We start from the raw sequence: 15,445 nt of genomic DNA on the forward strand, positions 1-15,445 counted from the left end.
TGCTTCATTTCTTCTCACACTTTAGCATGTGTGAGTGTGTTTCTCTTCTATTCGCTCCATCTTACAGCCTGCATCTCTAAAATAGGAGTTTCAGCTCCAGTGTGTGTATTTTTTTTCTTTCTTCTCTTTTCCTAAGTGCCTGTGCAGGACTGGATTGCTAACAGACTGTTCCCATTCTGAAGCAGTATCCAGTAGTTCTCTTGGCTCACGTGCTGTTTTGGAACAGGATTGAAATACTCTGGCAGTGTAGAAATACAACTTCTTCAGCTTTCTTTTCACTATGAACTTGGTGGGCAAATAGCCCACTCCAGCCTTGTGGTGGGGCTAACTCACAGAATTGAAAACTCCAGCAAACAGCTGTCTGCAGCTGTCTTGTAAAACATGTATTTGTTTGGGCCGTGTGTTTCAGATGAGATTTCTGTCATTACTAGAAGTTAGCTCTTGCCAAGTTGTAGAGCAGAGATACACATTAAAGGGAGAGAGCCTGGAATTGTAACCTATCTGCATTTCTAATGACTGTCATTGAAATGAGGTATAATTCTGTTTTTCCTCTCTTCCACTGATTTGTTAATGAGGTACTGAAAAACCATGCTGTTAATATGCAGCCGTGTCGAAAGTTACATATCGCTTTTGTCAAGTTGTTGATTTGTTGTCAATTGTAGGTTTGTTGTGTTATTTTAAAGTGAGATTTGGGGGTTTGCTTGTTTTTCTTTATTGTAATTGCAAGCTGGCCGCTGTCATTTTAGCTAACAGGTTGTTTTTCTTCCCCTTGCCACACAGAGAGCAGAATGTCTGTGGAATGAATCAGGATTTGACTGGACAAGGAATGGGGAAGATACTGAACCCAATCAGCTCCAGCAGCCCTGCCCATCAGGCCATGTGCAGTGGAAACCCAGGTCAGGATATGACCATCAGTAGCAATATAAATTTTGCCATAAATGGCCCAAAGGAACAAATGGGCATGCCAGCAGGCAGGTTTGGTGGTTCAGGGGGAATGAACCATGTGTCAAGCATACAAGCATCCACTCCTCAGGGTAGTAACTATGCACTAAAAATGAATAGCCCCTCACAAAGCAGCCCCGGCATGAACCCAGGGCAGCCAAACTCTATGCTTTCCCCAAGGCATCGTGTGAGCCCTGGAGTGGCAGGAAGTCCTCGCATCCCACCCAGTCAGTTCTCCCCTGCAGGAAGCTTACATTCACCCGTGGGAGTCTGCAGCAGCACAGGAAATAGCCATAACTACACCAACAGTTCCCTGAACGCGCTTCAGGCCCTCAGCGAGGGCCACGGCGTTTCTCTAGGATCGTCGTTGGCTTCACCTGACCTAAAAATGGGAAATTTACAAAATTCCCCTGTGAATATGAATCCTCCCCAGCTAAGCAAGATGGGAAGCCTGGACTCTAAAGACTGCTTTGGACTATATGGGGAGCAATCAGAAGGTACAACTGGACAAGCAGAGAGCAGCTGCCATTCAGGAGAACAGAAAGAGAATAGCGATAGCAACATGCCACCCGTTGTCGGTGGCGAGAGACCTGATGGACAGAATAAACTGCATGACGGAAAAAGCCAGACAAAACTCTTACAATTGCTGACCACCAAATCAGATCAGATGGAGCCTTCGCCTTTGTCCAGCACCATGGGAGATGTTAGCAAGGACTCCACGGGAGGGTTGCCTGGGTCTGGTTCGGCACACGGAACCTCGCTCAAGGAGAAGCATAAAATTTTGCACAGACTATTGCAGGACAGTAGTTCTCCTGTAGATTTGGCCAAGCTCACAGCAGAGGCCACAGGCAAAGAACTGAACCAGGAGTCCAGTAGCACAGCTCCTAGTTCAGAGGTGACTGTTAAACAGGAGCCAGCGAGTCCTAAGAAGAATAATAATGCACTACTTCGCTACTTGCTAGATAAAGATGATACTAAAGATATTGGTTTACCAGACATGCCCCCAAAACTGGAGCGGTTGGACAGTAAGACAGACCCTTCCGGTAGCACAAAGTTAATAGCTATGAGGACGGAAAAAGAAGAGATAAGCTTTGAGCCTAATGAACAGGTAAGCAGATCTTTGCATTACGTGTGAATGAGATGTTCCAGGCCTGCATTCCTTTCCATCTGACTTCCTTTGAGAATAATTTCTTAACGCTTCAAGAGGCTGTTACCTGTTCTTTGAAACTCAGTTTTCACTCAGTTTTCCAGTTGGTGTTCTTAAGTTGTGATCATCACTCTGTCTAAAAGAACAGACTCTGCCTGGGAGGAGGTGGATGGCACAGGGACTGAACACTGGGGAACCATTCCCAGATGGTAGTCAGACAAAGAGAAAATACTTGTAACTGTTGGTTAATGCTAAGTTATTGACAGCTTTTCCCACAGGCTGTTGTTGAACTGCTGTGGGCTAGATGGGCTTTTGACCTAGCCCAGCACAGCAGCTACACTTCCCCCATGTAAAGCTGGTTCGTGCTCGAGGACAGCGGTTGTTTGAAAGGATTGATCCCAGCTTTGCATTACTAGTCTTTGTGCTATACTTGATCCGCAAATTACAATCAAGGGAAACAGACTTCCCTTATTTCTGTGCTAATTAGGGGGTGGTGGTGGTGGTGGTTTTGACTTTCTGTTTTTTACTTAAAAATTTTTATATTCAACCCCAAATTCCCATGGATGATTAATTGTTCAGTGCAGAGATCATGTCTCCCTGTGCAAGGTTATCTGCATTGAATTTTTCATTCAGAATTTCTTTGCGTTCTGTGCAAGGTTGATTGTTGCTCTGCTGCCCAACATACTAATAAACTGTATGTTGTTAGGACCTATGCTAAGAAGTGTTCTTTTACTGGCTTTCATGCAGAATTTACTTGCAAAAAGCGCCGGGTTCACATCACCCTGATTGCTCCAGTTTTCAGGGCTTTGCAAGAAAAAGGGATGCAGAAAAAGCAATTTGCTACTTCAATATTACTGTTTATTTTATTTATAAAATGGGTAATTACAGTATCAGTTTTAGTATAAGGCATTTTCTGGGGAGTTTATAACTAGCTGGAGTTAATGATCCTTAGCTTTGTCCTACACTATCAACTCTCACAGCTGGTCATTAATCCCTAGGCAGTGCCCTGTGCATGAAGCCTTAGCTTGTAAATCATGATCAGATCATACACTGTGCAAATGTTCATGACTCTTTAATTCACAGCCATATCCTTCACTTTTTAAAAATACTGTATATTTCTAGTATGCAGACTGGGTTTGAGCTTGTTTGTTTTTGTAAATCTATTGTATTTTAATTATTGTATGTCTATAAATACATCATTTCCTATATTGTATTTTGAGACTGAGGAAGGATAGACAACATTTTCCTTGCCCTAAGTCACAGCACTGGATCTTTTTTGTTCTTTTGCCCTTTCAGCAGTCTCTAACCAGTAGACAGTTCTTTCAACAGTGGTTGTAACCACAAAACATAGAGGCCAAACATGCCACTACAGTGTGGGCACAGCATTGTTAAAATCTCAGTTATCCGGGTGTCTCCTAAGGTTACTTCACTTTTATTTCAACAGAATTTGACAGCTATTAACATTATGTAGGAGCAATTGTGGTTTTTCAATTTTTCCCATGTTTTAGGGGGAAACTGTGCCAAATTGCACTGATTTCTACAGGGATTTAACCTCAAGCCTGGATGTTAGTTTAGCTCTCAATACAGCTGCTGTGTTGTAGTGCCTGTAGAGGGAGGGCTTAGGTTCTCCATGAGAACTTATGCTTTGTTAGGCTAGCAAAACACAGGTATCAAGAAATTCACAGCTAACCTGGCAAGAATAAAGTATTTTTAAAATATCTAACAGATTTCAATTCCTAGTTCAGATCTCGCACATTGAAGTCAGTACCAGACTGAGGGCAGAGATCCTTCAGCCCTCAGTATTTGATACTGAGCGAGGATGCAGAATTTGGTAATCACCAAAAAGATCAGGATCTTGGCCTTTAGATGGTTTATTCCCCAAGAATTAAATTTCTAAAAGAATTAAAATTTCCTCTTTCATGATCTCTGTGGAGTAGACAAAAAATGGCTTAGTTTGTGAACCCTTTTTGCGAAGAGCAAGTTTTGTCCCCTCTAGAAGTTATCTGTCTAGTCTGAGGTAGTTGTACAAGTTCCTTTTATCGTTGATGGAAAAATAGAAAAAGACTCCAGGATTTTTTTTTATCTTATCCTAGATAAAGTGTGTCTAAAATAGCGAAGGTAAGCTGCTGTCTAGTGATGTTCCCATTGACTAGTAGTAGCCTAGACAGCTAGCTTAAACTAGCTGCCTTACTTTTTCATGACTAAAGATAGGCAGGTGGCGTCTCACCCTAAATGTAAACATGTAACTATAAGAATAACTTCACAGACTTCAGTGTCTACAAGCATTGCCAATCTCAAGCATTTGAAAATCAGGTCCCGAGTATTATGAACTTTGTAAAGTGAATAGTCTATTCATTTTTTATTTTTAGGCTCTGTCTTTCGGAGGTCAGGGGAGGGATTTGAGGGTGTTGGAGTATGGGCTATGGATGCGTTGCCTTTTCTTGAAATTTGAAGACGGAGATTGTCTCCCAGGAGAGAGGGAACTGGGGGTACAGGAAGGTCCAGGAGCTGGGGCTGTTGAGAAAACCATGAAGCAGTGCAGGAGTTGTGATAAAGTGGTAAGGGCTGAAGTGCTCAGGCTTCCTCAGCACCAAGGTAAGAAGCCAGTCCCAAAGCTGTGATGGAAGGCTGCTGGATAATGACAGAAGGGCTTTTGTTGCTCCTCCCGTTGCTTGTAAATAGCATTTTAAAACCTACTTAAAATGCAGTGAAACCTGGAGCTGAATAAACAGGACAAGTTCAGCGTGGAGTAGGAGAGGAAATGGTGGGGAATATAAAATAATGTAAGCGTTTATCTAGCTGAAGGCCAGGCCTTTAAACAAATAACCACTTTACCCCAATTATAAAATCACTGAAAATATTTAGCATCAAAAACTCTTCAGCTTTGGAAGATGGTCTCCCACAGGAAGTGCTCATTGCCTAAATTTAGATCAAAGCTGGAACTATTTAGTACAAGACTAGAACACAGATTCTTGTGCTAAATTCTTCCACCCTCCTGCGTCCTTCCCCCCCACCCTTCTTCCTCCCGTACGTAAAAATTAGCCGTGTGCTTGTGTTACCTATTTTGCAGGTTTATTTAAAACTTCTCCTCCCCAAGGAATGTTGTATTTTTAAGTAATTAGTCACTGGAGTGTGCAGTTTCTCTGGAAACTGCAGCGGAGCGGCAGTGGGATGGCCTCTGCAAGGGGGATCAGGGTGCTGGGAGGCGGCGGAGCCATTATGTTTTCTCCTTTTACTTTTGGTGTGACTTTCTGAGCAGGAAATGCTTTGAAGTGCACCACTGTACTAAAAATAGCAGTATTCTAGGTAGTGTGTTTAAACATACACTTCTGCAGAGAGCAGCAACTGACAGGAAGCCTTTCTCAAATGGCAGAGAATATTTCCAGCACCACCGTACCTTTTTCCCTTCCTTGGTGGGATGATGGTTTTCGAGCTCTATTAGGCTGATGGCTATTCCAGTTAAAGCAGCTGTGGGGGAGAGGATGAAACAGACCTGCTGGGGAGGCTCAGCACAGCTTTTCCTACAGCACCAACAGAAGTAGGACTGCTGTCAAGCACCATGAGTGCTCATACCGTTCTCCACTATTAAAACGGGAAGGCAGTGGAAACATGAGTCCTGATTCACTACAGAACTGGTTTATAGGGTGTCTCTCAGCAGTAAGCCTTCCTTCTCCCGCTCTCCCTGATGGTCCACTGGCTACTGTGGGGCTGCGTGGTGGGACTCCATCCTGCACCTTCCTTCCCTGTGCACCGCTGCTTGTGCTGTCCCTCGAAAAACCTCTCATCGTGCTTGTGGCCGCAGCCAGCACGCGGGGCTGGTCAGGAGCAGCCTGTGTAGTGGTCAGCAGATCTGACCACTATCTGACAAAGACTGGCTAAGAGCTTGGGGGAAGGAGAGTGAAAGTGCACGGGGACGTCAGAGGAACGTCATGCGCTGAGCAATGTCAGGTTTTGTTTAGCCATGTTGTTTTGCACTGCAAAACTCTTCTGTAAAATTGTGTGTGTATTATTATATTAATATTACAGATGAAGAAACCAAGAAGTAGAAATTTGAAGTAGCTTATTCTCAGAGAAAGCACTTGGCATAGTGTGGAATAGAATCCTTATCTCTGTCAGTGTACTCTCCTCTTTTTTTGCCACTAGACAACATAGACAGCCTGTTTGTCGGATGGGGATTTGCAATGCCACAGCCTCCACCAGTGCTGGTCCAGAAATCAAATTAAGCATATAACTTTTTGTCCTAAAAGTCAGAAACTGTTCTGATGTTCCTCACACACTTTTATCAACTCTGTTGTCCTCTTGCTTTATGTCGAAAGCAGTATCTTCACAGTACTAACACATTTTCTGTACACATGCCACTCATCCTCCCCAAACCTATTTCTTCACGTCCAGAGTCCATTAAATTCATGAAGAACATTGGTTTCATCTTGAAATTCTATCAAAACCTTAGAATGGGGATTCCATTTTCTGAATATCTTTCAGTTAGAGGTCTGTTTTCAAACATTAGTGGTAGATTAGCCTGGTAATAATTAGCCTGATAATATAATTTCTAGCCAATTGTATGTTTATTGCAGTTACCAGGGAGAAGGAAAAAGACTATTGATTCCAGTTCTGATTTACTTTTTCCTTCTTTTTATAATCCTTTCCTCCTTTTTAGAATCCTTTAATTTATTGCCAGTTTGGAGCAGGGATTTGTTTTTATTTACCTTTTATGGTCAGATGCTCAGCCCGTGCTACAGAGGTAGCTAAAGAGCTAACTTGGGGTTTATATAAGGCAAGTATAGTTTCAAGTTGTGTCCTCACCAGAAGACACCCTGTTGTAAGGAAAAAGTCCCAGGTGCCTCTGTCATACATATGTGGTTGTAAAGGAAATGTATACACGTATGAAGTTTGGAATCATAGGGTCTCAGTGCAAGCCATGAACATTGCCCGTGGTGGAAAAGAGATCTCCAGAGAGTTTAGGAATTTATCTAATCCTTCGCAATCCCTGGAAGTTAGACTTTGGACATAGCATCTTTTATAAACCAAACTTCATGTTGAGGTATATAACTGCCTTTCAGTAGAGCTGAAAAAATTCTGTAAACAATTAACACTGTAATCTGACTTTCTCTACATGACAGTGATAAGTACTTTGAAAGTAGATGCTTCTTACATGCAAAACTATTTCTAAGCATGATTTGTCTTAAGTTTTCTGGCACTTAGTGTCCAAGTTCTACGGAGATTGTTGTAACTGCTTTGCTTAGAGATAGTGAAAATATGTGCAAGAGAGCTTTCCTGTGATGCTTGGCACTTTATCAGGCATACTACTTTTTAATTCCTGACAAATAATTATTTCACAGGGAGGTTAGGGTGTGCCTTCTGTTTACATAAAGTACAATTTAGACCATTGACAAAATAAATACAGAATATAAATAAAAGAAAAATCCCATTAAACTAACCACGTAAATATTTTAATGCTAGTTTCTGTGCATAAGGTGCCTTTTGAGGGTGAGTCTGGAAAGGCTTAGGCTAACATCATAGCTTGGTGTTAATTCTAAATCTGTCTTGGAGTTTTTGCAGCAGTTGAAAACCCTCATCAAAAAATAAGGATGAAATATTTGATAATGATAATGTTAAGCTAAAAAAGGGAAGGTTATATGTTTGTGTTGTTATAATAATCTGTTGTATTTGGCCTTTCTTTGCCACTTCCTGAGAGGAATTAAAAGCATGTTAGGGAGTGCAGTTTTCTGACACATTTGGATCAATATGGTCTTCTCTGACTTTGTTTTGGAGTTGTTGGGGTGGGTTTTTTTACATGTAATGTTTCAACAAAGAATTGTAGGAGCTAGAATATTAAGCTGGGGGGGGGGGGGGGGGGAAGCGGAGCAGCGGCAGCAAGGGCAGAAAAAAAGACATAAAGTCCTGGCACAAAACCAAAAAAAACCAACCCTGCAACATATTAAACATCCCTTCACTGTTTTCTCAAATATGTTTAATGAAGGCTGTATGTCTTAATTCCCCCAAAGACTACTGAATTATACTTCTATAATTTATGATACTCTACATCAGTCTCCTACTGGCTCTTGCTGTGTTCTTGTTCCAGAACTCCCAGTGCTTAAAGTGCAGCTCCCATAAACATCGCTTGCCACTGTCTCTCGGAGCGCCTTTTTGAATCTGCTTATCACCTGTCCGCACAATGATTTAGGCTTCTTATAGTCACATTTGATTTGTCCGGGCTCTGCCTCTTCTGTTGGTGTGCTGTGCCCAGCCAGCTGCTTGTAAATGCAGGGAAGGCAGCAAGTCAGCAGGGGGATTTGTCAAGAGCAAGTTATGTCGGACCAACCTGTTCTCCTTCAGCAGAGGGTAGCAGGCATTTTGGCGTTAGAGAAGCAGCATATGCCATGTGTCTTGGTTTGAGTAAGGCTCTCTGGCCCTCTTGCACATGGCATTCTCATAAGCAGATTAGACATGCATGGTCAAGATGAAACTGCTGTGAGTGGGTAGGAAGCTGTTTGGAAATCCTTACACACAAAGTAGTTGTTGAAGGATTCACTGTCAAATGGAGATGCTGCAGGAGCTGGTGCAGCTTCTAGAGCTGCTCGGTGGTTTAGTTAACCTAAATGACCCGATGGGAGAACAGAGTGTATGCTCGGTAAAGCTGTGTGTGATACTTGAATGTCTGTAAATACACTGGAGGACAGAATTCAAATTCAGCTGCAGCCAGGAGATACGGAGCACAAATCTTAGGAGAACATTCAGGATGAACAATTTATGCTATTTATTTTAATTAGTCTGAAATAATGTCACAGATTTAAAAAAAAAAAAAAAAAAAAAGAGGAGGGAATAACTGGCTAGAGAGGACATTTTCAGAGCTGTGTCTAGGGATCATAGTGAGCACAAGATGAGCGAGTATAATGTCATGTAATTAAAAAAATCACAGGCTTTTCTGGAATATGTCATTGGAGTATACTATGTGTAGAGTAAATATTCTGCTTTACTTAGCAGTTGTAAGGCTTCATCTTAAGTCCTGTTCTGGACATGGCACTTCAGCGAAAGTGTGGATCAACTGAAGATGGTCCACAGGAGCAGCAAGAGTAATGAGAGGTCTAATAAGAGTAATGAGAAAACAGTTTATATGGTGAAGAAAATTCAAGAAGTTGAGGTTGTATATTAACTTCAGCTTAAAACCCAAAAAGGCACATGTTTTCAAACACAAAAAAGGTTAGAAAAAGAAAGAGGAACAATTTGTTCTCCAAGTTCAACATTCAACAGGAAGGAAGGGCCTAAATTTCAGTGAGGGAGATTTTGCATTGACACTGAGGAGAGAAACTCAAATTGTAAGGACGGCAGAGTGCTGAAACCAGTTCCCCGGGGAAGCTGTGGATTTTCTGTCACTGGATGTCTTTAACAAGCGGCTATATGAACTTCTGTAGGGAATGGCATACACTGATTTTGCCTTAAGGCTTTATATTTCTTCTAGTCCTCTGATTCTGTGATTTCATACCATTTTGCCAGTAACACCAGCCTCTATATCACCCACATGCTGCCTTTTACAGAGTAAACTTCTTCCTCTTTTGCACCATATATTCCGATCTGTAAGACTAGGAGATGATGTGGAAGGAGTAAAGAGTAATACCATGTTTATCTGGAGTCAGTCACCCAGAAAAGGCATGGAGAGATGTAATCTTGAGGCATCTTAGCTACCTTAGAATAAAATAACTGGGCTTCCCAGGAGCAGGTTAGCTGTGGCAACAGGAATTCAGTACAGACTAATGTGCAGTGCTTCCTAGCTAGGCTATGAGCCACGGGAGGTAGTTCAAAGCCATCTCAGCTATTTCTACATTATCCTGTGATCTGCGGCATAAGGTTTATCTCAATAAGTAACAAGTTGATGATGTGGCAGTAGGGCAAAAAAAAACCCCAGGAAGAATTGTATTTCAGTTGTGTGTATGTTTGTGGTGTTATTTCTGAGTTCCCCATCCTTCATGGCTGGCTGCTCACTCTGCCTCTCTTCTGTCATCAAACATTTCCTAATGAAGGCACTGATTTTGAGTAGGTTTCTGTTATAATACTGTCATGAAATGTTTCCTGTGTACCTTGGTGGTAACTGAGACTTGACTCCCTGTTGGTAATTACAACCCTAAAACTCTTTTAGCTCTACCCTGTTCAAAGGTTTAGGATTGGAGAATATACTTGTAGTAATTTCCAAATTTCAGTCAGAAAGATTTTAATTCGAGGGTTTATAGACAGAGAAACTGACCAAAAAAAAAAAAAAAAAAACCAAAACTTGTGAAAATCAGCATTTTTAAGAAAAACGTGCAGGTCAGTATTTATGTTAGTCTAGGATGAACTTAATTCTTTTCCCATCTTTATTTGATGATGATTTTCTACTGAATTGAACGTAACTAGATTTCTCTTTTTCTTTTTTTCTTTTTTCTTTTTTTTTTTTTGGTCTTACTATAGAGAAGTTATTTTCAATTATTTGGGAAGCTGTGAGCAAGATAAATTCCTACGTCTAGTAACTAGTTGACAGGTTTTAATTTATAGAACTTCATTGAAATGTATATTTCTTGCCAGTTAACTTTATATATAAAGTTATATAGAGTTATTCAGTGTTAAGGTTTTGGATTTAACAAAGAAAATGCGTATGGGGAATTGTTTTAGCCATGAAGCAACTTTTCCATCGTATGCTTTTAATCAAGTCATAAAGAGACTAGAAATATGACTGTGCTGAAAGGAATATTGGTTATACCTACATAAACCCCTTCTTCATCACTGTTGGATCTCTTCCCCTGCCAAATCATCTCTGCTGTCTGCACCGATCACAGAGTGCACAGGGAGAATCTCCCCTTTGCCCAAGGTATGGATCACGTGGATCTGTATGTCCCAACGCCGGGGTTTTGAAGGGGTGCCAGTGCTACACCAGGCTCTCCAAATGCAAGGCAGATGAACCCTGGGAACCTGCACACTCCCCTTTTGACAACTTTGTGAGCTTCCTCCACATCGGGCTTCTTGCAGGAAGCATCCGAAGCGGTGTTGCTGCAATGCTTGCCGGCTGCCTGGCTTGGCACGAGCAGGATATGCGCCAGCTGCAGGGGAGCAGCGACGTGTACTGTGGGTTTGTGTGTTTTCTTTCTAATTGCAGCCAGGCAGTGAATTGGATAACTTGGAGGAGATTCTGGATGACCTGCAGAACAGCCAGTTACCGCAGCTTTTCCCAGATAGCCGCCCAGGCGCGCCAGCAGGCTCCGTCGACAAGCAAGCCATCATCAATGACCTCATGCAGCTCACCAGTGACAGCAGCCCCGGTGCGGCTGTGGCCACCCAGAAACCAGCAATGAGGATTTCACAGAGCAGTGAGTCCACCTTCCGCACGCGTGTATGCCCAGCTCGAGAACTCCCAGAGCAGCGGTCATGGTGCCCCTGGGTCGGCCGGGCAGGAGCTGGGCAGCTCCGTGTCCCGGTCTGGTCTTGCATGATGACATAGCGCCATCTGCGGTCGTCCCGTCTCGAAACACACGTGGAGGTTCTGGCTTAATCACACAGCACCCTTGGAAGTCCGTGCCCTGGGAGGAGTTTTATAATAAATGAAACCACTCCTGCTGCGGTTATAGGTGATGCTGCAGTTGCGAGGGCTTTGGCACGGAGAGCACGTGCATTTCGGTGTGGTGCAGATTGCTGCTTTCCAGCAGCTCTTCCAGCGAAAGGGACAAGAGAGGCTTTTCTTAGTGTGAAGGGGAGTCTTCCTCTAAAACCACAAGATTAATAGAAAGACGTATGATTAAGAGGAATGCCCAAGTTTAATTTCAAATTGCGGCTTTTAATTGAGTCACTTCCAGCCGACAGTGTTCCTTAACTTTATTAATTAACTTACAAATCAGTATGAAATGTTGGTCTACCACCATAGAGTAATGGAAAGCGGGCCAGACAGGAGTCTTATCAGCTATGAATGTTGAAGAAAATAGCATAAAAAGCCACTGCTTCATTTCTTTCTCCTGTTGGCTAGGGTGGCAGCATCTATCTTTAAATGTACACTGGTGCTTTTTTTATAAAACGTAGGGCTTAGATAATATTTTTAAGCCGTTCTGATGATATTAAAATCACACCATGCCACTTTCAAATGAAATCAAATTATTACTTGGAAATTTTTACATAAACATTAATATTGCTATTAATAATGAATGTGTATATTCATATTAAACCTACCACAGATGCTTAAATTATAATTTGTTGTCAATGTTGCTCAGAGAAGGATGCTTGGATTTCATGTACTTGGTTTTGTAAGTATGGGGATACTAACAGCAGCAGCACACAAGTCAGAAGGAAATCTCTGTGCATCTGAAATCTTCAGCGTATTCTTTCTGAAGTAGGGTCTGCTGGTTCCTTCCACTGTAGCCTTTTGGCTTTCCAGAGTTAACCTAGCTTTAAATCTGTTTGCAAAGCTACTGGCAGAACAGTAACAGTATGATTGTAAATGAGAGTGTCTTGGTGATTAGCAGCAGTTCTGTAAAAGCACATCCTGTTTCCCATGTAAAATAAAACCCTAAAACTTTTTCCCCCAGCTCAGTCTTGTGTCTGTGCCCTACTCCCCTAGGGAACTTCTGCCTTGTTTTCAGTTGAAGAGCATACAGAAAACGGGTGCACAGAAATAGTGAGTGGCTTTTAATACGCTCACAGAAAACCAGTGTAGAATGAATGTAAAATCATATACAATTCCAGAAGAGGTTTGGGATTTAAATTTTTTTTTCTGGAGAAATAGCCAGCTTTAATTTTACAGGTTTTACATGAAAATACTTAAAATACTTCACAAGACTTGAAAGCTGCCAGATTCATCAGATTGCTGGAGTTTGTTGCATGGGGGACAGGGAGCCTCCTTCAGTCCCGTCCTGACCAAGAGTAGAATATGAAGCTGTAGTTCAGTTTTGGTTCAGTCCTTAGACTTTATGATGCCCCTAAGCTTAGGAAGATCATTTTTGCCTTATAAGTGAGTTTTGTTTGCTTGGTTGAACAGACAGTCATGATAAAATTTTGATCACATGGTTAGGAATTAGGTGTATGTGATGTGATCTAATTCCTGTACACGCATATAAGCAAATTCACCTAGCAAAGAATTTATATTAAAAAATAAATAAATACAATGAGTTCCTGTAGTCTGGTTTTATAAAAGTAGAGGAGAAGACAGAGACTTTTGTAATAAGATGTTTCCATACTTTTAACCAATCTTAATAGACCTAAGTTCTCAAATTCAAAGTATCACTACCTTGATCTAAAGTAAGAAGTTATCTAACTTCTTTGTAATGTGGTGAATATAAAAATGCAGAAGTTGCTTTAAGGAAGCCATCATATCAGAGACTGTCCTGGGGAAGCTATCAGGATGTATTGTAAATAATAATTTCACAAAAATGGTTAATTTATTTGTATGTACTCTGTTGGTGTGATTGGAAATGGAATCATAGGCACAAGGTGGGTGTTTGATTTGTGTTGGAGTACTAGTTGTGCACATAAGGGGAAGCTTTCGTGCATTGGAACATAGCCTAAAGACCAGCTGAGCCAGATGCTTGCCAGTCATGATATGAAGCTCACTTAGAGACTTGAGTCTGCAATTTTCTTTGCACAGGCTGATTTTTTAAGAGTACAAAACACCTCAAAAGAAGAAAACAGTTCTATAAAGGTGACAGTCACTATCAAGCATGGTTCTGTTTACCAGAACATTATGGTGGCACGGCTCTAATTCTGGACCACTTATTTATTGTTGCTGAATCATGGAAGTATTTATTTTTAATAATGACAAAAAATGTAACAAAGAATTTAAGAGGGAGATGTAGAAATGGGGCTACAGGATCTAATATAGGCTCAGTCTGTCCTTAATTTTGGTGACTTCTTCAGGAGCTTAGCTTATGCTGGAAAACTTTCAAAACTGAGATAATTCCTAACAGTCTGCCTCAGGATGACATCTGCATGCAATTAAAGTCCTACTAGGTATATGATTAATTTGCAGTAGTAGGCACATCACATAGTGGTATATTTTGCTGTAGTGGCTCTTCTGTCAGTTAAATTGCATCATTTAAAGTTTTAAAAATATACGTCATATCTGTTTTAGTGTCAGAATGTTCCATTTTGAAATTTACATAAAAATGTCAAGAAGGGATGTTTCTCAGACAGACATGGAGTGGTAATTTATGCAGCATTAAATAGCTCAGCCCAAGAGCTTAAAGTGTGTTTGGGTTGTTTATTGTTGGGTTTTTTTTAACAAGTAAAGTTTCCATTCTTGTAACTTTGCTTTTTTCTTTGCTCCTCCTGTCTAGCTTTTAATAACCCACGAGCAGGGCAACTGGGCAGGTTACTACCAAACCAGAATTTACCACTTGACATCACACTGCAGAACCCAACAGGTGCAGGAACTTTCCCACCCATAAGAACGAGTAGCCCCTATTCAGTGATACCTCAGCCAGGACTGATGGGCAGGAATGAAGGGATGATCGGAAGTCAAGGAACTTTAGGCAACAGTAGCACAGGTAAGATGACTTTCCATTTTTTAAAATATACTTCAGTAACAGACTATAGTATGTGTAACATAATGCTGGGATTATTACAAGTGCAGTTTATTATAAGCACTTTCCAAAAAGTCTGGAAAAAAAATCATGTTTCATGGGCTGTTACGTATTGGTATATTTAGTTTGAATTTCTGTTTCTGCATGTTTTTAGTCCTGATCTTTATTCACTGCTTTTCACCTACCTGAAAACTTCTAGATGAACACAGTGTATTGGTAATTAGAGACTGTTCACATCCAAATCCAGCTGAGGCTTAGATGGCTAAAAATCCAGTCTTTCTGCCTCAAAAAAGCAAACAAATGAACCACTTGTCTGTAGAGGTAGTTCTTTCAAAACAAAATTGTGGGCTACACTGTTGCCCTTACGATGCATTCCTCTACAGACCTTGGTTTTGCCCTCAGTTATCCTTTATTTATTAGCCTTAGTTTTGATTTTGTATTAAATAAATGCTAATATTTTCATCTTTTTCTGAAACATAAACTTCTTGGGAACCATCAGACGTTGGAGTGGTATTACCACTTGTCATGGATTATGCCTGATCTGTGATGCATTGATTTCTTCATGTTGCCCTAATATTGTGCCAAGATACCATAGGGGATTCCTCAAGAAAAGTCTGGTTGATTGACTTATTTCAACTAGGACATAGTCTTAGACTGTCCAAGTGTGCAACTGGCACTAAGAACTCTGAGTAAATAAATGGATACTCTAAGTCCTTTCAGCTGGCTATTCACTGACAAAGTTTTATATTTAGTTTGCATCAGTATTAAAAAAGGCATGCTGCCAGACACCAAAATATCCTATTTAAGCAGTTTAGAGGTCAACTTG

General features: G+C 41.1%; 1 protein-coding gene across 7 annotated transcripts in view; it reads left to right on the top strand.

Annotated features, from left to right (window-relative positions):
• The window catches only part of NCOA2 (nuclear receptor coactivator 2), a 189,769-nt gene that overhangs the window by 148,602 nt on the left and 25,722 nt on the right, over nucleotides 1-15,445 (top strand). For all 7 annotated transcript variants that reach the window (XM_037381549.1, XM_037381552.1, XM_037381550.1 and 4 more), the window contains 3 exons: nucleotides 781-2,050; nucleotides 11,214-11,424; nucleotides 14,374-14,583. In XM_037381549.1, the coding sequence (XP_037237446.1) occupies nucleotides 781-2,050; nucleotides 11,214-11,424; nucleotides 14,374-14,583 (1,691 nt within the window). The remainder of the gene's footprint in view (nucleotides 1-780; nucleotides 2,051-11,213; nucleotides 11,425-14,373; nucleotides 14,584-15,445) is intronic.

The sequence above is a fragment of the Falco rusticolus genome, chromosome 3 (genome assembly GCF_015220075.1).
Source record: "Falco rusticolus isolate bFalRus1 chromosome 3, bFalRus1.pri, whole genome shotgun sequence".
Classification (NCBI taxonomy): Eukaryota; Metazoa; Chordata; class Aves; order Falconiformes; family Falconidae; genus Falco; species Falco rusticolus.